We start from the raw sequence: 26,191 nt of genomic DNA on the forward strand, positions 1-26,191 counted from the left end.
CCGCGCGCCCCGCCCGGCGGGCACGCGCAGCGCGGGGAGGCGGCGGCGGCGCCCGGGCGCGGCGCGGCCGCGGGAGCGGGGGCGGGTTTATGGCGGCGGCTCTGTCCGCACTCGCTGCCAGGCTCTCCCAGTCGGCCGCGGCCAGGTCCTACGGCGTGTTCTGCAAGGGGCTCACCAGGACCCTCCTCATCTTCTTCGACCTGGCCTGGAAGCTCCGCATCAACTTCCCCTACCTCTACATCGTCGCCTCCATGATGCTCAACGTGCGGCTGCAGGTGGGCGGGGGCGGCGGGGCCGGGCCGGGCTCGTGTCCCGGTGTCACCGGCCGGGCCCGGGGGCGGTTCGCAGCCGCTTCCCCGAATAACGGTGGAGCGCCGCCGAAGGAGTGCCCGTCCGTGCGCCGGGGCGGGGGCTGTGCCCCGCCCGTGTCACCGGGGCAGCGTCGCTTGGCTTGGGCGCAGATGCAGCCCCGGAGCCTTGTCCTTGCTGGTGGCCGGCTGCGAGTGCCCCGCTGTGCTGCTTGTTCTGCGCGATAGCAGCAAACGTGCTGCTTTCCTGTGCCTTTTCCTAAGCCATAGTTGACTTAAATACTGGGAATAAACTGTGAATATGTGCACTTTGATAGCACGGTCCTGACATCTTGTAAGGAGCAGAGAAAACAATTTCCTTCATCGGTTGATTGGGATTTTTTGAAATCAAGAACAGTTGCAGTACGGAAAATGCAGACACTTTTAAATACCAATGTTATTGCATGAAAAAGATGCTTCAGATTGAATTTGTATCTCCCCTGTTTTGAGCCTGTTTCTGCAAAATGTGTAACTCTCTAACACAGCTTTGACCTGTTGTAGGGTTGGAGTTTCATTGTTTTTGTGATGAAATAAAAGATTTACTTTTAACTTAACTGGCAGCAGGAACAGGCTGTGCACTGTCGCTACAAACATCTGTTCCAGCCAAGGATCAGACACTCTTTCTCCTCGTAAACATTGCTGTAATGAAAATTTTGACATCTGGCCAGTAGCCAAGGGTTGAAAAACAAGTCTGGTTGGAGTTTGTTACTTGTGAAAGGTAATTTGAAATGGGAAGAGGTCAAAATGTGGCATCTCCTATTTTTGTTGTTGCGATTTGCCCTAAAATTCTGAAGCTTGAAAATGAGCCAGATGGCCGGGAGTTGTACACGTAGCTTGGTAACCCTGGTAGCTGGAGAAGCCTTGCCTTTGCTCGTTATCAGTGTTGGTACAGAATGGTTCTCCTGGAACACCACCAGTTTTCCTTTGTGCTACAGCTGATACCCGCTAACTGTGCTGGGGCAGCCAGTCTGACCAGTTCCCTCTGGGAAGCTTTTGTTGATTTCCAGTGTTGTGTGTCTGATTTCAGCCTGCACTTCTGTTTACAGGAGGATTACTTTAATATTAATCTTCCATGTTAAGCCTCTAATCAGTCCCAGCCCGTGTGTCTATTGGTGAAGGGAAAGGCTGTTGTTTCACAGCCAATCTCTCTGGCTGCTCCTTTGCTGACTCACTTTCATGCCTGTCACCAAAAGAGAGCTTGTAGCAGATTAAACTGAAACTATAGAAGGGCAGCTGGTATTTGGGCATACTTCCTACCCCTCTGGATGTGCTCAAACAGCCTGTAGGGAGAGTTATCCGTTGGGACAACTGTTACTTTCTGTAGCTGGGTTATTCTTTATGTGAATGATTGTTAACTATTTTTGGTTCAGTACATTGGGAACCAGGAAACTGGGTTATCAGTGTAATAACTTCCTGCATTCTTTCTCTTTAGGTCCATATTGAGATCCACTGACTTGTGACTTGGAGTGCTGCTTCTGCTGTATGCTGCAACTAGAGTCAGTCACTATTCTTCAAATCCAGCCTGCTGTGAAGCATCAAAGCTGTGCTCGTGTGCTCTAGGACTATGAAGAAAGAAGATTTTATCCAGAAACGAGTATGTGACAATGGCCCAGATCACCACAAGCCAGCAGTTCGTCTGACACACGTGCATTCCATGTTGGACAGTTCTCAAAATCACAGTAGCAGTTTACAAGAATTACATAACACCAGGAATTTTTCTCTCTTTAATACTATACCTCTGTCTCCTGTTGGCAAGGAAATGCCTCTGAGCTTCAGTGAATCAGCAGGGACGAACTCAAGTGCAGCTGCTCCTTGGAAGGATTCATTTCATCTGCATTTTTCTTCTGGGAAAGACAATCTCAATAGGGTTTCTCACTGCATTGGTGGCATTTCAGTAACAGGCTGGCTGGAAGAAGCTTGTAGCATCTCTGGAGACTTCAGCTCAGGCTGCCCAGGAGACAACTTTGTATGTTTTGCACAATTCTGGCTGGGAAATTTGCAGTATAATAAAAACCTGTGGTTTCTGGAATTAGAAATGAGCAGTAGCAAGGAGAATGAATTGCAGTTTGTATTTTTTAAAGCACTGGAGCTTGGTGGACTTCCTGATTCCTGTTCTAATCCAATTGCCTCTCTGAACAACTCTGCTATGGGACTCTCAAACAACCAGAAACCATATTTTTTCCTTTGTTGCTTAAACCTTTTATCTTCAGAGCAAACACTTGGAAACGAGCAAATGCTTATGAATATACAAAATGTGACTAATAATTTTCACATCATACAGCTAGTAATCTCTATGCTAGCTTTTGCACTAGCAGGTCTCTGGTATGCAGTAGTGAAGGTAAAAAAGTACTGAGATTTTAATAATGACTATTTTTAATATTAGCAGAAAATAAAAGAGACAAGGTTACAGTTTAGGTTTTAGTGAGACTTAGCTGAAGTAAAAACTGTAGTTGTATAACTGCTAGTTAAACTGGCTGATGGAAGAATAGGGACTTTTTTTTTTTTTGTAAGGAATAGCTGCATCTGAGTGTAAAGAACTTCATCATCTTCAGACTCTGGACTTCTGCAGGTCTGCTGTTAACACTAAACTAGAACCCAATTTGATTAGCACAGATCCTTTGTTTTCTATAGAGTTTGTATTAGTGGAGTGTTCTGGCTACTACTATTTATACCCATTTCCAATGAAACTTGTTTCTTGTAGAATTGAATTCCTGCTCTGAATCCAACAGCAATTGATGTATCAGTCCTTAAAACACTTTGAACTGGAAGCTGTTGGGAGGGTGGTCTTCAATGCAGCAGAATTCTCAGCAGTGCTCTTTCCAAGGATGGTACTGCTCTAATTTAACAATACCTTGTGAGCTTTATTGTGCTACAATAGACACTGTAAACAACTTTCTAAAACAATTCTTTTTCCTTGAAAGAGTGATTGTTATTGCTGAAGTACAGTAACAGCTTCTGGGCTTGTTGACTTTGGCTTTGGGGTAGGCTTGTGATAATGAACTTTGCAAAGAACAGGGCAAGAATCCTGGAATCCATAGAGCTGCTGGTGAATAGAATTTTGAGGAATATGCTCTTGGTGGCACTTTAGTGGAGAAACTCATCCTGCAGTAGGTCAAACTTTGAACTTGATGTCCAAAATCCTCAGGCCAGGCGTTGCTGTAGATCAGCTTACTGTGCTCTAAAGGCTCACATAAAGAGGGAGGTATCGGTGTGTGGGGTAGGATGCATTTTCAGCTTTCCCTTGACTCTGGCTTAAAAGTGAGGACTTAATGTGGAGTGAAGTGGTTCACACACTAGGTATCCTTTTGCCAGCTGTTCTTTCTTCATCTTGGAAAGAGAGGAAGGCATGTTGCATTTACTTTGAACTGAACTTAGCTGATAAGCCAGTAGTTTCCAGTGTGGTGGTTATTGAACTGCTAGCACACGTGTAGAGAAGTCCTTGATAATGAAGATAAGATGCTGATTTTCAGTCTTAGGGAGAGAAGAGTTGAAATTTTTAAGTCTTATTTGAGTGCTGAAAATCAGACATATTACTTTTTTATCTTGTGATACATTGTGTTTTCATTGTCCCCATTGGTTGTTTCTTTTGGATGCTAAAGAGATGAAAAGCCACTTACTTTAATTTAGAAAATAACTTTTCCCTGATGTGCATTTAAGTGATTGCTAAACTTTTAGACTTTGGACCATGCAATCACCTGTTACAAAGTGACTGAAAGCCCCAGAATAGTACTGGATTATGTATCAAAAGTAATTACTCCGACAGCAGCAGGTCCCTCTCAGTCAAGCCATCCACTCCCATCTCCACTGCTGTAATTTATCAGCCTTGCAGTGAGTGATACTAACACAGGTTAACACGTGGTGTTGCAGAGGTTCAAGATTTCTGAAGTGATGGGGATCTGACATCCCAGAACACCAGAAACAGACACTTCCCCAAATGTCTGTGGCTTGGAGTCACAGTGTTAAGCTGCTGTCTGCTTGTATCTTGACCCAAAAAACACTTGGCAGAGCCGAGGGCAGAGGAATGAAGGCTGGGAGGGGTTGGAGCCTGTTTAAGCTGGCTTGATTGCTAAAGACAACGTTGTGCAACTCCATATTAATCTCTATGCAGCTCCACAGGTACAGCCATACCCTCCCTGTATGGTGAGCCTTACCTTTAGATGTGCATGAACACAGTCCTGCACCCAAAACTTGAGTGCTTGGACTTCCTGTACAAAGGATCAATTGGCACAGCTGTACCTGCAGTTGATACTTGAGACCTTGTTTGTGCAGCTGACTGCTTTGGCCTGGAACATTCTCTACTGTCTGTCATTTGGGAACTCTGTGTTTTGGGAACCATAGTTCTATACAAGAACTTGTAGGTAAGATTGTCAGGTTAATAGGCAAGAGGAGTAGCTAAATGCATAAAAACCAGTTTTTAATGCACCTTTTTCTCATGGTGATTTTAAAGGGGAGGAAATAAAACATGAGAGACACCACCAATAAACTAGAATTTAAATGTGTGTACAGCAGAGTGCCAAGGGTTTTCTCCTTATCAATGACAAGCCTATGGAGGAGGAGATCTTGGAATATTGAATTGTGTTACATATCACAGTCCAGCTAATACAGTCCTGTTTTAAGCAAAGTCTTGTTTGAATGTGTGGCCTTTTATCACTTATTACAGGATCACTTTAAATACAATACAGCTAAGTGAAATGATGGATGTTTGTTGTGTATTATATGTATATTGACCATAAGATACAAAGAATACTTAAATAAGTGGATTTAATCCATTTTAAGATAGTTTATGTTCCTTGCCTTGGATTTTATTGCTTAAAACCTAAAAGGTAATTTTAACTTGAACATTCCTTCTGAAATTCAAATAAAGCATAGTTTGGTATGTTAAAATCTCATGTGATAGACTGCACTTTAAGCCTGGGGAGGCCATGGATTGAAAGCGCTGCTCTTGCACAGAAAGAACTGCCTGCCCTGACTGAGGCAATGTTTCAATGGCTTTTCCTGTCTGGAGGGAGAATAAGGAACCTGAAGGATGGCATCCATCCTTTGAAACTATAGACAAATCTAACACTATGTGGTTTAGGCCACTGTTCTCTTCCTACAGATGTTCTGATATTAACTCATCTCAAAAGATGGAAGGTGTCTTGGCCAAGACAGTTTGTGTGGAGTTTCATGGCTTCACTATGTCCAGTGTGGAGAACTTTCCTGAGTTAATGTGCTGTTAGGGCTGTCTCAGATGATTATTACAGTACAGAAAAATAACATTCTTAGTAGGGGTAAGGGACCTTTATACTCAACCAAGAGATGCCTTCATATTTCTGTATTTTTGTCTCACATCCTTCTCTAGGAAGAGGTTATTTCTAAGCAAAATGTCAGAGTTCTACTAAAAAACTTGTGCTATCTGAAATGTCATTGATTAGTGTCCAGATCCTTCCTGCACTACATAGCAAAGTTTTATTTCTGCCATTAGAAAAGAAATAAGAAAATACTCAATATTAAGAGAATTTCCTACTAATTACACTTGAGTGAAAATTTACTATGTGGTGTACTGCTATGAAATGAAAATATACTTTTAAATGTGTGCACAGAGCTCTGCATGTAGATAAAAAGTATTTTACCACAGTATGATGTTGGGATGCTTATGCAAATGCTTATTTACTTTCTGACATTGCAGTGCAAAATGCAGTAGAGATGGTGGTGTTACTTCTCCATGTGGTTTTTAGCCAGTGCAATCTCAGCTATTGTGTCTGCATCATCCTGCACAGGGGTCAGTTCTAGCTGTAGACATTTTTAGCCTTTTGCTTTTTCAGTGTTGGGTTTGGTTTTGCTGTTGTTTGAAGTTTGGTGGTTTGTTGTTTGTTTGTGGTTTATTTCTCTCTTTTTTTTAAAGTTATTATTAGGACTGTAAAGACAGCACTTTCTTAAACTTTGCCAAAGTTTGCTTCCTTTCTCCTTCTCTCCACCTTTGCCCCTTGTAGGTATACACATTTAATTTTTGGAAGAAGCAAGCCTGTATGTACTCTCCTAATATATAATCTCATTGTCAGGTTGCTCCTTTTGTTTTTATGGCCTGGTTATGCACATATTTCTCTCCCTATAATTCTCAGCATAATCATATGCTGATATTTTGTTCCACCTCAGAAACATTGTCCTGTAATTAATTATGCACAACAAACTGACAGAAACCATGCAGAGATGGAAGAGTCCATAGTCTCTCATTAGGGTGTATGACAGGTGGTATAACTGACAGAGCAGTATGTAGTCAGTGTGACATAATTCTGCTTTTTTTCTCTTCAAAACAGCTGCTTCAATTAAAATCCAATATTTAATTCAAGTATGTGGTACCTCTGACAGCTGAGAATTGCAGCTAGAATCTGGGGCTTATAAAACACAGTAAGGTTAGAACTTAGTGTAACTTTTCAGAAAATTAAAGAGTACATTAAAGACTACATGAATATTTTGAAGCCTTTTTTTTTTCCCCCAAGAGTTCACAGAATAAAATGTGTTCTGCCACTTGTTTCTGTGATGCACAGCCAGTAACTGGGGGTGGGGGGAGAACCCTTTTTAGACTGCAGAGCCTCTAATCCTCAAGGAGGAGCTGCACTTGCTAGAACTTAAAATAAACAAATGTTGCCTGTGAAAGTATTGATATTTATGATCAACTGTCATACTTAAATTACAAGGTCGTAGATATCAATCTCCTGACTAAAAACAAGAAAAATTCAGAAGTGCTAGAATAATGCTATCCTTTACCAGCCTGCACTGGAAAGAGCAAATCCTACTGTACTTTGAAATTAATCCTCTACTGCATCCCAAAAATCTCAGTTATCTTAGTATTTTTGTGATACAAGATTCAGACTAAGATAGTTATTTCATTGTTAATGATGAAATAAATTTAAAAGCTAAAACATTTTAGAAAATGACCAGAGGGACTTCCACAAAGAAAATCTGCCTTGAAAAGGTCTATTTTATTTGTGTGATCTCTATATATGTGTAGTCTGTTTTGCAAATTCCTTCCTTCTTCATGGAAGATTGCTATAAACCTGACAGCAAAAGTGGTCAAAACCCCAATTTGCGAAAGTATCAGTGTTTAATTTTCTGTTTGTAGTCAATTTTAGCTATTTTCAAACATAATACCTAAATGTAATTTAAGCTTTTTTTCTTAAAAGTAGGGAAATCAAATATTCAGTGCCTGATTCATCACTTGAAGTTGAGTGAAACCATTTCTTGGAAATGAGTTCTGCTACTTGATGGTGACTAATTTTCAATGCTGATACTCAATACTTCCTGTAAACTGTGATGTCATCCCTGTAGAACAATTTCAGTCTATGGCCTTGGTCTTTGGCCCTGTTTTTTTTTGATTATTATTTTTTTATTGCAGTGTGGGAGGTGGAGAAGGCTGGCACAAACCATTTATTTTTTTGTTCCAGAGAAAGATGTTTACAACTTTGTATGTATTTTACAATTGTATTGTGACACTTTTAACCTGGGAGAGAAGTTTCCATAGTAGACTTGAAACCCAAATAGAGACTTTGGAATCCCGGGAGTGCTCCCCAAGCTGCCAGGAGCTGTTAAGGGTGAAGCTGCTCACTCACACCACAGGAGGGAGTTACACATCAGTCTTTGGAGTATTTTCAGTTATGGCATTTTTAGTACATCTTACAGTACAGTGCATTTCAGTTTGCCTTGTCTTATGGATTGTCACTGCAGATAGGTTACTGTACAAAATCAATACACAGCAGTAATGTATTGTAACTGTTTACATTTGAACTCAGAGTACCAATGGATGGGTTTTGTCAAGCTATTTAAAAACAGAAATAAAAATCTTTTTTTTAAAGACCAGAGGTAGTTTTGGTACTTCTCATTCCAGTTTTCCACTGTATAAATTGTACTTGAAGAGTCTGTGTTTCTGACAAAGTGAAGTCAGACAGGGAGTGGTTTTTCCAGAGGTACAATTTGAGAGATGTATGTTTACAGAAACCAAACAAATTTAAAACCTGTGTGAGGATAAAAGGGCTCAGTGCTTCCACCTGACCTTGGAAATCTGGTATGTGAACTCAAGGCTAGTTTAATGATGTTAGTCACCAGTATTTATTCATTCACTTTATTTTAGTGAGAAGCCTTAACAGGCCAGTTGCTTTCAATGTAGTTCCAAGATATTTCCTAAATAACTAGCTCCAATCTTACAGCATAGCTTCATTTTAAAGGGGAAAGCAAACCATGGTAAATACATATAATGGCCATAGCAACTCTCCTGCATCATCCAGGATAAACATTGCTGGGTGTTTCTCTGCACAGTTAAAATCACCATATTAACAGATATGCCAGAGCTTTTGTTTCTGTTGAATGAAATATTCCCATTAAGGGAGTAGAATAAAGATGTATCCTCTACTAAACGTTGAACATTAAAAAACATTTAAACAGAAGCTGTTCGCCCTTCAGAGATCTCTCTTCTGAAAGCTGCTATCAGGTGACCTTTTGATTCTAGACTCAAAAAAACTTAGTTTTTGTTTGGTCTGGGGATCCCTTGCTGCCACAAGTGATAGTTTTAAGGAAGAATGTTATTGTTATGAGCTGTATTCTGAAAAGAACTGGTATTGGCAACCCTGAACAACAGGCTGATACTCTGAGTACAAAATTAATGTGTACTTTTTTCTTAATGATGAATGCTGAGATCATATTGTCCTTCAAAAGAAGCATTTAAACAGAAAAAAAGAGGAAAAAACTGAATATAATAAGCATAATAAAGTTCTATAAAGTTCTGGCATGTGGTGAGACCTCCATGGCTATGAAAGTGTTATCAATGCTCCCTGCACATCACTGTAGGTTCTCATGGCTTTGGGAGTTTGTATGGCAGATCCTGAAATAGGAAACTGTAACCTTTGTCCACGATGTTGCAGTCACCCACTGTGACAGTGGTGTGACACAGCCTTAATTACTCATGTTGTCATCACTTTCAGATGGTTTATCAATAGTTTTACACACATTTATATAATTAGGCATGATACCTGCAATGGAGAATGTTAAGGAACTCTGAACACTTTTGCAAATAAACACAGAAATAGACATGCTACTCTGTGCACATCCCAGTCTCTTCCTATTAGGATCTGAAATGCTCTGAAGTCAGATTTAAAGTGGTGGCCTATGACTTTGTGGTAGTCTCTTTGTTCATCTCATACTGCAAAATTCTGTAAGAGCAACTCATCTGTACAGGAGCCCAAATTCCCTCTTTGCAAATCTGAGATTGCCAGAGGAACTTCTTACCAATTTACACTCATCACAACATTTATCTCTTCAGTACGTTTCTTGGCTCGTGCTTTCTCTGGCAGATATGGCAGCTTAAAATTTAAAAACCCCAAAACCTTAAACCAAACACAAGTACCAAAGATTCTGCTGAAGATATTCACATTTCTTAGAGAGATGATTTTTTAAAACAGGATGGAGTGCTTTGCCTTACATTAAAAAAATAAGTATTGGATGGGGTTTTTGCTATCAAGAACTGTGGCATGTTTGTAAAGTGCACTTGCAAGCCTTGAACGTTAGGAAGTGCTTTGTCTATTTGTTATCACAAGCATTTTTTAGACATATCAAAATACTCCTTTATTTATCTTTAACCTCCTAGTTCAAAGAAAAGAAAAGAAAACAAACACATTTTGGAATTCTTTCAAGTATTATGTTTTGTTAAAAGTGCCCCCAAGTGCAAAGGACCAAAACTAACACAGACCTCTTGCTCACTGAACAAAAAGCCAGCAGCAATGACGAGCAGGATGTTTTTGATGCTCTTTGTTGTTTTTTTTTCTGGGGCTAGTGGCTGAAGCCCTTAATCACTTTAGCTGGAAGTTATTCACAAATAACCCTTCTGAGCTCAGTAATCCTGTCTTGCTTTGTATCATAAAAAAAATCTTTTCTGCAGCAGGGATATCTAAATGGCCTCTTAGATCTTAGCCTTGCATTCCAGGTACTGCTGACTGCAAGCACATATGACCTGCTCCAGAGCTACAACAGTTACAGCATTTCCAATTTTTGTCTTTTTCAATATAAAAGCATTTAAGATTAAAACAACAAAAACTATTTCATGATATTGTATAGCACCTTCTTAAGGGTTCACTTGTACCCCTTCAGGTGTTTCTCACGTTAGGTCAGGTTTGTAGATACTGAATTTTCTACCACACTGAAAATCAGAGACTAGCATAAAAACTTGTCAAAACAGAATGAAAATTCAAACCTTTTTTGAAGTTGGACAGCCTTCTTTTATCTTCTGTTCCCTCTAGCTGCTTTCTGAGTGAGAACATCTGTACAGACTACAGCAGGTTTCAAGTCCTTCACTTTGATATACTGTGTATGTTCCCAACAATCTGTTGCTTAAAATAAAAGCTGTCTGGTCTGTGTTGTCACTGTCAATCATAATTTTCAGAGCTCTTCCTCACATTTTCTTTCTGGTTTATAATCATTCATTTGCAGTTGATAGCTGTATCTTCTGCTTTCCTTCTATTTAGCAAAACTACTTACTTGCCAGTGCTGGCAAGCACAAGTCTGCAGAGCTTTTCACCACTGGATATTTTGTCCCCGTCAGTTCATCAAGCTTTTTTTGCTACTTGCTCAATTTACAGTTAATTCTAATATATTTTCATTAGGTATCCATAAGGAATTGTAGGTATTCCTGAATGGATTTTTGAGCATTTCTCTTTCATCACATAGGAAATGGTTTTTTTTGAAGGCCTCTATTGAAACAGCAAAGGTTTGATTCCCTTTTATATATGGCTATTGTTACTATAGTTAGTATAAAAGAATGTTTTTAGAAGTGACAATATTTCTGGTCAATCTTTGTTACTCACATGTGTTTGTTAAATTCAGCAGGTGATCTGCTTGGGAGGGCTCTTCTGCCTCCTAGCAGATATTCCAGCCATGGTAAAATGATGAGATACACAAGGTGACTCCTCTCAACCTAACATACAAACCTGAGAGGCAAGGAATAAACTCATGGAGAAAAAAACCAGAAAGACTAACCAATTAAAAAAAAGTGTTTTGAACATATTAGTGGTTTAATTCAATAGGCTATTTTGCCAGAAACATGGGATGAAAAGTTATGAATTAAAACCTGAGAGAGGAAGCAACCTTGACACAATTTTCCTTTATGATAGAAATTGTCAAGTAATTCAGATCACATAGGGAGGGTAGGGTTAACTAAGAACTGGAAATGGACTCAGAGGAAATAAAAAAAGCACAAATATTTTACAACCTTTTTGTGGAAAAGGAAAATCACACATTTACTATTATTCCCCTAGAGGTATTTCTGTTGTCCTTCCAGCCCTTCATGCACCTTATCATAATGCTATGTGGAGAAAGCAAGGTTGGGGGGTTTTGTTGTTGTTGTTTTGGTTTTCTTTGTTTTTTTGTTTTTTTTCCCCCTGCATTTCAGAAAGTGTAATCAATAAGAAAAGAAATGTGATAGTAGGATTTATCTGTTTAAGTACCTTAGGGTGGTTTCAGTAGGACAAATCACAGCTCCAATCCTGTAATCCAATCACACAAGATCAGTACTGATGTCTGGCCCTGTTGACTTAATCAGAGCTCTGGAGCTGAGGATCTGCCTGTGTGAGCTGAGCTACAATGCTTGGACTTGGTGATTTATAGGAATATCATTACATTTGGCTTGGGTTAAAAGTGCAGCCCCGTGCACAGAAGAGTCAATGTGAATTTTCTCAGCCATTCCAACTAAGACAATATCATGTTCCTGAAGGGCCTTGAAATTTATTGCATACATTCCAAATACTGTACTCTTCACAGAACAGCCATCTTTAAGTGTATTATCTTGGAAAAAAGAGACAGAATTTACCATCTGACAATTGTAATAATAAAATAAATCATGTCTAAAGTTATAGCATATGAATGGTCTTCTAAGAGAAATCTCCTAGGAATTCCAGTTTATAAAATGGTAACATTTGCTACTTTGTTTGAATGATTAAATTGATAACAGCTTTTGATAAGACTTTTTACATAGCTTTAAGCTCACTACTGCTTTTTAATCTTAGATATTCTCACATGAACTGCTCAAAGTAATTGTTAACAAGGTTTTTAAAGCTTTTTATGATAAGGAAGTGTAACGTTTTTATTTCCTGGAGTACTAAATTCTAGTTTTTTCCTTTCTCAGCTACACAATGTTCATTTGTGATATGCTGGGTCTTGTATTACTTTGCTTGCTGTTGGTGCTGCAGTTGAACATAATTTTAATATATTTATCTACTACTATTGATCAATTATTCAATTATTCAGGGATATATGTTAAATGACATCTCAAGAAGTTGCTGTTGTTATCATGGGAAAGTACTACAGAAGTGTTAAAAAATTGTTGCTTGTTAGCAGAAGGGGAGGAGACATTGTTTTAACAATGGAGGCAGACTCCAAACTCAAAGGTGGAGTTTGTGTCTAAACTTTTACTAAGGGGCCCTGTAAGGAAATTAAAGAGTTCCTGTTACCCAAGTGAGTGTGAGTGGACAAGCCTCTGTTCAAAACTGGACAGAAACCATGGTAGGATGTCCAACCAGCTCTGCAGCAGCATTCAGGGAGTCTTTTGCTCATCATGCTCCCAGCACACCTCTAATATTGTGATCTAGAGCTAAAAGACCACTTTGTTAACATAAAATATGAAATTGTAGTTTTCCTGACTGTAGTAACTACACATAAACACTTAAATATAAACATACACATGCATAATATCTGCTTGTTTAGATCAAGGATATATTCCTGCCTAAGTGCTGTCCATAAATGATTAAAAGTGCAGTAGAAAGAATGGAAACACACCCCTCATGTGCAGCTGTAGGTGCTGCATGAAGCATGGTAAAAGCACACATTTCTTTGCTCTTGTGTTATTCTGGAATTAGTACAGACCTTCCAAAAGCCCACTGTGATAAAGATATTGCTTTATTCATTGCTGCTGTCAGTATTCTGGAATAACATCTTTTATTGATTAGCAGTTTAGATTTTTAAGAATAATGATGTATCTGCATTTATCTGTCATTACTTGCAGTTTCATAATCTAATAAAAATAATATTATCTCATTTCTAAAGGTTCAAGGCAGCATTTCATTATTTTAGCTGAGAAGTATGAAGAATTTATCTCTTTTAAACTCGTATCAGAATATCGCAGTTTTACTAAAACAAAATTAAAATTACATTTATAGAAGAGAATGCTTTGTACAAATTATGCAGGAAGTCCAAACCATATCAGGAAAAAGCAGCAGCTAGAAAAAGAACTGCCAGGCAACTGTACTTTGTAGAGAGTAAATATGGAAATTCCACAGAAACAATCAGGATACTGGAGATTCAAATATAAGAAACATACAGAAATACTTCATGGAATGATTTAATGTATGGAGGAGATAACCACTCCTGTCAACAAGATGAAAAGGTTTTAACTGTGAATGAGACAATATTTAAGAACATAACTAGTGCTTGGCAGTGTATTTATCTTGCAAATGTGATTAAGATGTTGAAAAAATTATCTGTTTGTTTTAATTGTAGTTACCTGCCATCTTGTTTTTCAGGTTTGGAGTCGTCCTTAACTGCCGAGCTCTGGAAAACCTTTCAGAGTAAAGAGCAGGGGCAGGGTTTTGTTACTCATGAGAATTCAGCTGTGCTCATTATCCATGTCCTACTGGATACCACTTCCAGCAGGAACAGCAGAATGCAGGCCAGGGGGAAGAACATCCCTGCAGAAAAGAATTCATTTGTTCTCAGCTGGTACAAGAACTGAACTAAGTACCCAGATTCTCATGCTTTTGAAGTGTTCTCCATCAACAGCAGATTTCAAAGACTGCTATGTGAAAGTCTTTCAGGCATAACTGTACTGTTATTCCCTAATGCTTTCAATTTTTTCTCCACAAACATAAAAAAAAATGGAGAACATTGTCTATTTAAAAAACATATTCTTTATCCAGTGTGAAAACATTGAGCAGTCCACATTTTCTTCCACTATTTTGAAATAAAATTATTTGCTTTCAAAATATAGCTCCACCATCATTGTTTAATTTGGATATTTGGGAATTTCATATATCCTGCTGAATGGCTCACCTGATTGATGCAAACATCCTTAAGAGGAGAGCTTGCATCTGTGCAAATAAGATTTCTGCTATTTGAAAATATAACAAAACTTTTAAAGATCCACATTAAGAGGAAACAAAAAATGTTTAATTTAATCACTTTATAGGACGTTGTTGTTTCTATTGTGTTTTGTACACTAAGTCAAAATTTTTTTTATGTCACATTCCTTGTTTAGTCCAAAGCATGGCAATCTGCCAGCAAGAGCTTTTAGTGATAAATTCTGCTATACAAAGCAAAAATTTTTATATGTGAGGCCACTTCCTTCTGCTACTTTATCATCTTCCTGGTTTTGTCTGTTTTCAATAAATGCCTTTGTATTTTCACATCTTTTATATGCTTGTATACACAGACACTTTCCTCTGCATTAAAACTGATAGTTGCAAGTTGTTAAGGATAAAAAAGACAGACTGTTGACTTAAATTTCATTGCATTAATACACTATATGAATGCTTTAATGTTACTGTATTAAAAGATCTTAACATTGATATTAAAAGTATTTCCTGAATTTGGCAGTGGGGTGGAGAGGCAAGGATGATGTTTCATAATAAAATTTTAAAATGGAAATAATCTCTGGGTACAGCTACACTTTAGTACTACAGATTGGCAGATGAAGGCTGGGCTCTCAGAGTGAATTTGCATTATTTTAAAGCATCTCAAATTTAAACATATTGAAATTTAAAATCTGAAAATAAATTATGGTGGAGGTTAAACATCTCTTCTTTATCTGTCCCAAGGGGCTGAATACTTCTGCCTGAGGAGAAAAATCTAAAAAAACTCATCAGTCAAGAGAAGCCACAGAGGCCCCTGCACACACAGTGGAAGCCAATCACTCTTGAGGAAAATGAGAATTTGAATTAGGGGTTGTCAGAGGAGAAGGATGAGATTGGAGGGAAAAAGTTGAACTTGCAATGTGGCAAACTGGAGAAAAGCTTCTGGAACACACAAGAAAGAGAAGCTGTCTCTGCTGTCCCTGCCCATTTTAGCAGTCTGTCATGAACTCCTCTTTCCCACAAAAAAATGTTACCAAGGATGTAAGCTACAAATCATCATGTACTAATCTTTTTATGAAGACTTTTTTTTGTTGTTCTGCAGACGTATTGTTGTTTTACAATCATATTAATAGACTAAAAATAACAAGGCCAGTTCACCAGACTTAAATTACAATTCTGTTTCTCAAGAATTATTATTTTATACTGTGCTGATTGAGATCACAGAAATCTTTTTCTGACCACAGAGGTATAAGGTACCAAATTCATCCTTCCTGTAACTGGACTGAGGTAAATGGAGTTACATAAGGAATTAATTTGACCTGTCTACTCCATTTCCTTGGAAAAAATTCTTTGTTTTAGCTCTTGCCAAGTTTTAACTTCGACTCTCCCTTGCTTAACATCTTCTTGTGCCTAGAGAAAAGTTTTTCTTTCTTTAAGACTATAAAGAGAAATACAGCAGGGGAAAGACAATTAAGGTTAGGATCTGCTTTTTAAATTGGAAGTACAATTCAGTTATGATAAGAAAATGCCAAAACCTTTTTATTTGGTATAGATGTGTATGGGATTATTCTTACATCTGTGAGGATATGAAAGGTATAAAATAGTACATATAACCATGAGAGGGTAAGGATTTAAGTAATGTTTTTCTGCCTAAGACCAATTTGTTTATTTCTAACTGCAACATCTGTAATAAATGGGGACCTTTCTTGGCTAGAGACCATAAGAATTTAAAATATTACACATCACCTTTTAACAAAGAATCATCCCTTTTCCCTAGACTCAACAGGTATATTCAAAAATAACCTACGAGAGAAGCTGAAAGCCTACTCTCAGCAGTATATAACTGCAATTTCATGATGCAATAAATTTAATTTTTGGATGGCAATGTGGCATGAAATTCTTTGTACAAATTCAACTTGGCAGTCCAAAATTATTTAAAACCCAAAACCCTCAAAAACAAGGACTGGTGAGTGGTTTTCGTCCTGATGGTTTTATGTTAGAATTGATATCATCTGTCTTCCTGCTGCCAGTAAAAAGCCTGGATAAAGCTTGGTCTAAACTCATAGCTCACTGAGAGAAATGCAAATACATGTTCACATTTAATCTTGTTCAATTTATTACCATTAGATGATCTAGGATTGCACAGATGAGATGTAACTAGCATGTAAGCCTGAGTATAGGCTCAGTTTGAGAAGGGCTGAGCATGAGGGATCAGAAAGTGAAATTACTGGAGAGTCTGTGGTTCAGAGTAAGGTTATAATTACACAGGGATATTGTCCCCACAGACAAACTTACCATCCAGCAGCCTCCCTTCCTCCTTTCCACACCATCTGTGTGTCACAGTCCACCAGGGCTGCAGTTGTGCCAATGCAACTGTTTGTGGGTCCAGAGCATGAATTTAATCAATGGAATAATTCTGGTTAAAAATTATTAGATCAGACAGAACTTTAAAAATCTGGATTGAGTGATTTGATTTATAGCATGGCTTTATGAACAGCTGCACAAACAGCTCAGAGGCCACAATAAGTCAAAATCATTAGTTGCCAGTTCCTGCCCCGTCTGAATTTATGGTTCCATATTTATTAAACCCAGATTTGTGCACTGCTGACTTAGCCAGCAACAAGATTTGAGCCAGCTCATGTGGAGATGTGCCATTACATTTCACTCACTGGTGAATCAACAAGAGCACCTGGTGTGACCCTTCTAACACTGTCTGTCTTCAACAAGTTCAGCTTGTCACTTGGCTGCCACCAAGTGCCAGGGGATACCAGCCTTGGTACACTGGGACTTGGCTGAGGAGGCTTCTTCAGGCAGGAGAAGGAACCATGGAGGCTCCCATCCATCAGCTGCTGCCATGTGCATGCAGCCAGAGCAGGACTCACGCTTGGTTTGCAGCCCAGCTGAGGCTCCCACTGTAGGATGAATCAGGAATTTTAAATTCCCAGGCCTTGCTGAGACTGGAGAGTGGTATGTGAGAGTACATCTAACCATGCCAAGCTGGACTTAGCCAGCAGAGGGGAATTCAGACTGTGGCTACTTCTCAGGGTGGGAACAGTCTGGCCTTAATCAGCACAAACTCCTTTGAGAGTTAATTTACATCAACTTCTTACACTTTCCTGAGATAGAAAAACCCTCTCCAGCTTAATGCAAAATTCCATTCATGACCTGTTTCAGGCCATCCAAGTCCTCTTTTTCTGTTATTTTAGGCCCAGCTTTCATGCTAGAAAGCATCCTGCTTGTGTCTAGTACTGTGCATAATTAATACAGGTAGAACAAGTTCTAATGCAAAGTGTATTTCAGATCAGAAGAATTACAGAGGTGATGGATCTTTGCAATTTTTGATGCATTTTGTTTTCCTCACTGGGACATTCTGGTGTTTTTTCCTCAATGACTCACAAGTGGCCCTATCAGTGTTACACAATGGAAACAACCACTGCCTTCCAAAACCAGTAATATTTGATGCTAGGGGTAGATAAAGCTCATTTAGAAATCTTAAAAAACCCACAAACCCTCAAATGTGTCAAGAATTGGAATTTAACTGCAAATAAAATTCAGGATATGATTTCAGAGAGAAACCCCTGCAAAATTTTTAGAAGAGACATATCTTTATTCTTGGGGGTTTTGACTATTTTAATGGAACTAGCTTCCTATCCATACAAAAAAGCACCATTCATAAAAGATGTTTGACTTGCTAAGCTTTAGCTTTGATGTTCCCCAAAGCAATATAAAATACCTGCATGTAAAATTTTTTTGGACTAAATGAAAGGTACAAGCACTTTTAAAACCTTTGAGACAACCAGCAAACAGGATTTTCTACAAAAATGTTTTTCCAGCTGAGAAAAATATGATCAATGTGACAACATAAACATTTTAAGAAACAATACAAGGCTAAAACTCATCTGCCAGGCAGAGGAAGTCAAAGAGTTTGCCTGAGGGGTTTAAGAATACCAGATTATTCAAGTACTGATAAATTTAAAAAAATACAATCTAAAAAATAGGGGAAAAAGGACATGGTGATGGTCTAAGACTTTCCTGCATGGAAACTATTAAGCAATGCTTCTTAAAAAATAAAAATTGTTTGACTGTCTAGATTTGAAACAAAAGTATTCTTTAATACAGTGGCTGGGTATCAATGACAGTGATTCTATCAACAAGATGTTGTTTTAGGAAATGTAATGCTTGCACCATTTTCCTAAATGTGAGAGATCTATGTGAGCAAGTTGCTAAATCAAGCAATCAATTCTAGATTATAAAACACTGCACAACACCTGTATTGTTTAAGATGACTCTATATTTTTGGTATAGATCTATATTATCTAAGAATGTATTATTAAGACTGCACAGATGTTCATGTCTCTAAGATAAACTGTTTTCCTTCAGGGTAACTATCCATCTCACCAGATCCAACAGAAATCACACTAAGCCAGACTTGCAAATGAGTGATGTCTTGCCTACACAAGAAACAGGAGTACCTGCATGGAGGTGAGCCTTCCTTCCAACAGCAAGGAGCATTATTCCATTCCCTGTGGCTGATACTGACATCCAGTCTGATGGCCCAACAGTTACTTTATTTCTTTCTGCATTGAGAAAATTCAGAATTTTACGTCTTACACTTGAATACAATGCTACTATGAACATCCTCATAGCTCATGCTTTTGATTAGAAATAAAAACTTTATGAAATCTATAATAGTAAAATTTTTATTTTCTTTCACTGCTTTTGCAATCTGGTTCAAACTGAAACCCACAGGAATGGCTTAATATTTAATGAGCTTTATAGACCACAAAAATGTGATGTAAGGGTTTCAGTTGTCTTCACTGACTCTCTGTATAGGGACAAATGCCATAACAGATGTGCTCCTCAACTCTTAAAATGAAAAATGACATGATAAATTACTTCTTAGTGGAAACTGAATCAGAACAGTTACTGAACTATCCAAAGAGGGACAGAAAAAAAAAAAAGACAAAGTATATTACCTGAAAATTCAGCAAGTAACGACATTTATCATTGAGGAATCAACCCTGCCAAGAGCAAGTTTTGGAGAAAGCCCAATTTTCCACTAAAAGACCTTCTATTAGACTATTATTTACATGAATGACAGGCTACAAAGTTCTTCCAACACAGAAGGTTAGACTTGTGGATACAAAACTGACAAAACATACTGGTGGTAAAAACAGACCTAAGACTATAGAAGATAATGCGAGAAGAAAAAAAAATTCAAGCAATCCTGAGAAAACTGTTGATTGAAAGTCTCAATAATATGAAGAAAAAAATTAAAATTCATATGTACTTCAAAGCAGAAGAATGATCAAAATTCCAGAAAACAAAGTAGATGCAAAAATGTTATTCACATGAGGAGGAAATAAATTATTGGAGTCTGTCTTGGAATTTGCTGAGATTGTAACCTGTATTGCTCCTGGCATCTTTGTTGGTAAGGAACTATCCCATACTTAATGATAGTGGTGTTACTGTTGAATTGCCAAAAACCAGGGAGGAGTTCTGCTATGGCAGAACTGCTATGGCTACAATGTGGAACTGTGACTGTAATTCTTTACTTGATTTTACACATTTTCAAACAAATCTACTCCTGACCTAGTTAGGTTTACAGCCAGACATGAGCTTTACTTTATATACAGGAAAATGAGGCAACAGGGTGAAAGGTTTGTTCTTAAAAGTTTCTGTGACACCTCTAACCTACAAATTGAACAGCTTTGACCACTAAAGCACCTTGTACACAGATTTAAATTTTATGTTTAGAACACTTGTTAGATCAGGCCCATGCAAAATTAACTGTAGTTATGTTACACACAGCATGAATGAAAATGTTTTAAGGAATATCTGCCATCCTTTCAAAGACACACAAAGGCCTTGGAGAGAACACTATAATTTCAGTACTCTTTTGTACTATGTATCATTAATAAGTCATCCTACTAAAGCAGGACTGGAAAGAACAGATTCTTCTTGGGAAGGTATTAAATGACATATATTCCAGAGTTCCAACACAGTAAGCTATATATTCAGCAAAACACTGCAAATTTCCCGATTCAAGTTAATAACGAAGGTATAATAAAGAGCCTATTCCATACCTCATGAGTTTGGAATTGGATTTCACCAAGGAGTTTCTATTAAATACTGCAGGTGCTCACTTGTAACTAGGACAGACATTTTTTGTATCTTCCTTGCATCACAAAATAATTTTTCACTTTGCTATTAATTTGGAGAGTTTTAAAACTAGTTTTGCTTTTATGCAGTCAACAGGATTTTTGCACTGAATGGGTGGGAGGAGGACTGGTCTCCACACTTCACTCTCCCCTGCTATTAGAATGAGTGATAAGCCTTTTTTATTTTGGAGAAGGAGGGAAGGAGAGAGGGAGGGAAGGAAGGAAGGACGGAAGGAAGGATGGAAGGAAGGACGGAAGGAAGGACGGAAGGAAGGAAATAAAAACATATACCTTATATAAAGGTGTAAAACAGCATCAATTAAATGACAGCAAACAATCTGCGATTGATTATAAAATTAGAATTTTTCTCATGAACCAGATTCCCCACTAATGTAAATGAACAGTTTGCTCAGTGTGCAAAAATATTCAGAGCCCACTGTCAGTTCATCTGCACTAAGACTTATTTTAAACCATCCTTTAATGGCACTTTAAAGACATAATTTCAAAATAAATATCTTACCAAGGTGATGCTTCTGTTTTATGTAATCATACCCTTTTTATAACTAACTTACTAAACTTGTAACAATATTTAATTTCAAATATGAAAGACAAAGAGGAGTGTTTTACAGGTTTATGATTTTTAGATGAGGTAAAACACTTTATCACCAGAGCAGCTGTCAGAGGCAAACCTCAGCTCTCAGCAAAACGGGCTCTAATAACCACCTATTAGCAGCCGTGTCAAGAGGTGAGTGCTCCCGACACAGCTTCCTAGACGGTGCTCTGTCCCATGCCAGCCTACAAAAGGAAAATGAAAAACCCGATATTTTCCTGTTGGCTGACCTTTTCCTCCCACAGCTTCCTTTCTGAATAAAATTTTGACACGAACGGTTTTTAAAAAATAATAAGGGGAGGTGCCAAGGAAGGAAGGAAGGAAGGAAGGAAGGAAGGAAGGAAGAGTGATGTGTGCCAGTACACTTCAACTTACCTTTACAGACTTTGGAGGCTGCTGATATCCCGACTCCCATGGTAGGTAACTCACTGAAGATCTTTACTGAAGACTAAAGAAATGTCACAGATGCTCTGGCTCCTAGGGCAGTAAGCAGGAGTCCCTTCTGTTATCCACAGAGACAATGCTCACTAACACAAACCCCTGCACCGCCCATGGGGCACAGTCCCATTTCTACACCAGGCTCTCCATGACTCCTGTGGCAAGGGGAGCACCCAGCACCGGACAAGAGAACAAGGAGCAAGCGAGAACCAGCAGAAAGCATGCAGAAACATCAGATGTCTCGGGCTCTCTTCCAGAGACTTCAACCCATCTCGTCCCCCTTCACTACAGTGCTTCAGGCCATCTCAGCCCTCACCTTCCAGTCTCCTCCCGCTCCCCTTTATAATTCCCAAAAGAGTCTTTGGACCTCCACAAAATAGTCAGGGGCTCCGCAGACATTTTCTGGCTCTTGCAGACCCCAAAACACGACCTCGGCCGGCACGAGCCCAAGTGATTCGGCCCAGGCTCCTCTCGCTCCCAACCGCCCGGCTGACCCCCGACAGCCCCCAGGCCAGTCGGTTTAGGGGCCTCAGCGCCGTGCGGGACCTGCCGGGGAGGAAACACCGCAAAGGGCAGGCGGGAGACTCCGCTCCGCAGCGGGGCTCGGCCGGGGCGGTGAGGGGGACGGGCAGCGCCGCGCTGGTCGCGACCCTGCGGCGCGGGGGTGGCGGCGGAGGGGCCGGGCGGGGCCGCCTCCCCTCCGCGGGTCACATGAGAGGGGCGGGCGGCTGGGCCGAGGCGGTGGTGGCTGCCGGGGCTGAGGTTGGGTTGGGCGGGGAGGGACGGGACTGCGGAGCGCAGCGGCAGAGAGCGGCGGCGGTAGTAGCAGCGGAGAAGGAAGAAGAAGAGAAGAAGGAGAAAGAGAAGGAGGAGAAGGAGCAGGAGCGGCCGCGAGGCGCCGAGCGAGTGGAACGAGCCCCGGGCCTCCCTGAGCCGCGGCCGCCGCGGAGCGCCCTGCCCGCGGTCCCAACATGGACGAAGAGGGTGGCGGAGGTGGCGGCGGTGAGTGCGGGGCTCGTGCGGGGGGAACGCGGCCCCTCAGCCGGCGCTGCGGGCGGCAGGATGGCAGGAGCCCCCAGGAGCTGCTGCGGCCGCGGCCCCTGCCGCCGGTGCTGCCCCGTCCCGCCCGGCGCCCCCGAGCCGAGCCGCTGTGTCGGCGCTACCGAGCAGTGCCCGGGCGGCCGGGCGGCCGGGGGTCGGGCCACAACAGGGACTCTGTGTCCCGCGCTCGGGCAGGGTCTGGCGCGGGGCGCGGCGGGTCCAGGCGCTCCCGGGGCGGCAGGGCAGGGCAGGCGGGTCCCGGCCCCGCCGCCGTGACAGCCCTGTTCTCGCTGCTGCAGCTGCTCCTCCGCTGCGAGAGGGAAAGGGGCAAAATATGAAAAAGTACGCGTCTGGGGGTGTAGGAGCGGAGCAAAGAGTAATTGAGCTCTGCGAGGGCTCTGTTTGTGTGTGTCATCTTAATGGAGGCTCGGTGATAATCACGGGGTGGTTCAGCCAGTTTAAACAAGGTGAACTGTTTCCAAAGGCAGCGGCGTTAACCTTACTAGATACTACTTTTAGAAAATCCGGACTCGCACGTTGGGGAAGCTTTTATTTGTATTTTTTATCTTTCGGAGACCGGCTTGCGCGCTGCCCCAGTTTAAGGCACTGCAGACGTGCCACACGCTTCCCTCCTGTAATTTATAATGTGTTTTGTGAGTGCGTGTGTAAAGCTGCTGCCTGAAATAACCAGTTCTTGTGTATCATCAGCGATAATGGTGGCTGAGCAGGAGCTGATCCTGCCCTGGGGCAGAGGGATCGACGGCATGGCCTGCCCTTGTATTCAGTGTGTCTGTGCCCGTCTGTGCCCTGGTGGTGCGGAATGGAGCCATGAGGGTATATCTTAAACCAGATGCTAAACAGGCGGCCTTTGAATGCATTGGCTGATCTCTAAATAGGTAAAGTAAGGGCTAAGCATTGTATGATTAATAGTTGTGTGCTACTTGCTAATTCTAAATATAATTACCCAGAACTCGGAAATCAAGAGGGTGTGGTGTTTGTTTTGACAAGTTGAAAAAATAATGCTGTGATGAATCAGAAAAATAATTCTTCAAGCAGTGGGTTGGAAATGTGGCCATTTCTCAGCAGGCATTTCTGCTTTTTTTGACAGTGATAGACTTAACTCTTAAAAAAAAAATCTGAAAAAGGAAAGCAAAAAACAAAGCAAGCCAGTCCTGAAAAGTTATTATTCAAAGCAGTTGAATACTGTAATTGTAAAGAGCAGAAAGCTCATTTAACTCAAAATATGTTATTTTCACAGTATTATGGACTTGCATCTCTAAAGGGAAATGAACATGCTTGTTATTTGTACTAACCCTGTGTAATATAGTACTTAATAACATGCAAAATGTAAACTGGAAAGTGGGCATATTGCTGAATTGATCTTCCGTAAGACGTTAAGCATTTCAAAGTTGGATTTGCATAAGAGGACAAATACTTAGAACCTGGGGATGACACAGTCTGCATTTAGCTAAATGCTGATTCTATATGTGAAGTCTGATTTGTACCTCTAGCATGCAAGTGAAGCTAATATCGCTTTAATAAACACGTTGTTTTTTGGGGGCAAACTACAGTATGTAAAGCAATCACGGACAAGACTGGAGTTTGGTTTTGCAATTGGTTTATATGATATTTTACTGTGCCTTCTTGTAAGTATTGCACTTTATTTTTGCATAGAGACCCAGTCTCACTTTTTCTTAGGGATTGTTGTCAGTTTGGAACACCAGGATTAGTTAGGTCGCTTCTAGCTAATAAATTGGCAAGTTGTTATTTTGTTTGGGTTTTTTTCCCTTTTTTTTTTTTTCCTTTAATGACAGGAAACGTGTGGATTTGACAGCCTGTTTTAAAACTCTTTATTGCTGTTGAGTAATGAGGCTTGTGATACCTGAGCAATGAGACTCCCTTTGGAGCCTGACCAGGGCAGCTCAGTGTTTTGAACTTCTGCAGGACATTCTAAGTCCTCATAAAATTGACATTATTGAATGGGAAACTCATACAGCTAAGCTTATCACTCTGCACAGGTACTTTAGGAAGTATGCAAAATTATTTAAGGACTGCACAGAGTCACCCTAATTAGAGACTTGAACTAGATAAGCATGTAAATATCTAGGACATTAAAGTGTGATTCAGAAGGTAAGCTGCTATTCCCAGTTCAGCTCTGCCTGCTGCGCTGCTCATCACTTTGATTTGCATCCTATGCTTCAGTTCTCTTATTTGTCAAATGGGGTCAGTTGTTTTACCACCTCTGATAAAAACTGTGAATGAAAACAGAGCTGTGTAAAGTTAGAATTGATTATTTTAGAAGCACTCGATGGAAGAAAAATGCTAATTAAGGGGATTGTTCTCAGTACCTCCTTTTCTTTTGTGTGTGGAGCCCTAAACAGGGCCGTGCATTTATGTTATACAATCCACTTCCACACAAGCCTCCCATTGATTTCAGCAGAGGCTCTGTGCATGGATTATTGATGTGATATGATCTGAGTCAGTTGGTGTTTGGCTCAACTTGCTTTTGTGTCCTGATTAAAATATCTCTGTGGTTTGCTTAGTGCAGGAAATTTCTCCTCCTCCCTCTCCGCACTTGGTTTAAAACTACATCTTGTGTGCTTTGAGTGGCTTTTCTCACAGGCTCACAGTCAGGTGGTGGTGGTGCCAGTGGCTGGGACCCTCGCGTTCAATGGTGCTCTTGGTGTGGTCACACAGTGAGCAAGTGATCCTCTGTGAAAGGTCAAAATGTATAAACAGTCAGTGCTGCAGGCACTGACAGAGCTCCTGTTTGTTTTCTGAATTTGACTCTAGTCATCCAGCAGCTCTTCAGTGCCCCCCATTCAATTCTGTGTCATTCCTCTAGAAAAAGACTGCAACGTTGGGTACTTACCAGCTTCTTTCTGTATGTTTGTTTTACACTGCCTCTACAAAGGGCTCTAAACACACATGCCAGAAGGTTGAAGTCCTGCTTCCACTTGATAAATAGAACAAATTATAGCACTAATTATGGCATTGAGGTTTCCCTACTGTTCCCCAAACTCTGTGCTTTGTTTCTGAATGTCAAAGCTCTTCTGGGATAGAGCAGTTGGGTTGCCAAGCACTGTTAGTTGCTGGCTGTGTTTGCCAGCAGTGGTGCCAGGTAGCACGTTAGGTCTATGATGAGGACAGAATGTAGACAGTCCTTCATTAGGAGAGGCACCAAGAGACCAGATTGTCGCACAGAGGACTCGGGAGAGTGGATTTGCTGCCAAACCAGACTTATTGGATGACTTCTGTTCTTCTGCAAGGCAAAACAGTTACCTACTTATAGGTAAAAGCTGTTAAATGTAACAAATGACCCTGATTTTTCTTACAAAAAAGTTTTAAAATTGATTAAAAATGTATATTCAAATGAGCAGCCTCATCTCTTCTTTACACGTTGTAATACCTTTCAAAGGTAGACCTTAAAGATACCAGAAGCTGTGAGGCCTTCTCATGTTATAGACATTTGCTTTGCATTTAAGACTAATTCTGCATGTTTTCTTATTT

The 26,191-nt window shown here is 40.2% G+C and overlaps 2 protein-coding genes and 1 long non-coding RNA gene across 4 annotated transcripts in view; 2 read left to right on the forward strand and 1 right to left on the reverse strand.

Annotated features, from left to right (window-relative positions):
* LOC115484285 (small integral membrane protein 10-like protein 2A) lies at window positions 1–8,183 on the forward strand. Its single transcript, XM_030229794.2, has 2 exons — window positions 1–275; window positions 1,780–8,183. Exons 1-2 carry the CDS (start codon window positions 90–92, stop codon window positions 1,798–1,800), a joined length of 207 nt encoding a protein of 68 aa, XP_030085654.1. The 5' UTR covers window positions 1–89; the 3' UTR covers window positions 1,801–8,183.
* Window positions 8,184–11,614: 3,431 nt separating this feature from the next.
* LOC127060154 (uncharacterized) lies at window positions 11,615–22,290 on the reverse strand. Of its 2 annotated transcripts, XR_007778813.1 has the most exons (5): window positions 21,957–22,290; window positions 21,578–21,679; window positions 18,904–19,008; window positions 16,727–16,804; window positions 11,615–14,050 (listed from the first exon to the last, which is right to left on the reverse strand). It is a non-coding gene; the product is annotated as an uncharacterized LOC127060154 (long non-coding RNA). The 2 variants fall into 2 exon arrangements; XR_007778814.1 differs by lacking the exon at window positions 16,727–16,804.
* A 91-nt stretch (window positions 22,291–22,381) lies between these two features.
* Window positions 22,382–26,191, forward strand: part of CYTH3 (cytohesin 3) — a 49,058-nt gene continuing 45,248 nt past the window's right edge. Inside the window, exon 1 of the mRNA XM_009091862.4 lies at window positions 22,382–22,642. Within this exon, the coding sequence (XP_009090110.1) occupies window positions 22,612–22,642 (31 nt within the window). The 5' untranslated portion in view covers window positions 22,382–22,611. The remainder of the gene's footprint in view (window positions 22,643–26,191) is intronic.

This window comes from Serinus canaria, chromosome 14 (genome assembly GCF_022539315.1).
Source record: "Serinus canaria isolate serCan28SL12 chromosome 14, serCan2020, whole genome shotgun sequence".
In the NCBI taxonomy this organism is placed as follows: Eukaryota; Metazoa; Chordata; class Aves; order Passeriformes; family Fringillidae; genus Serinus; species Serinus canaria.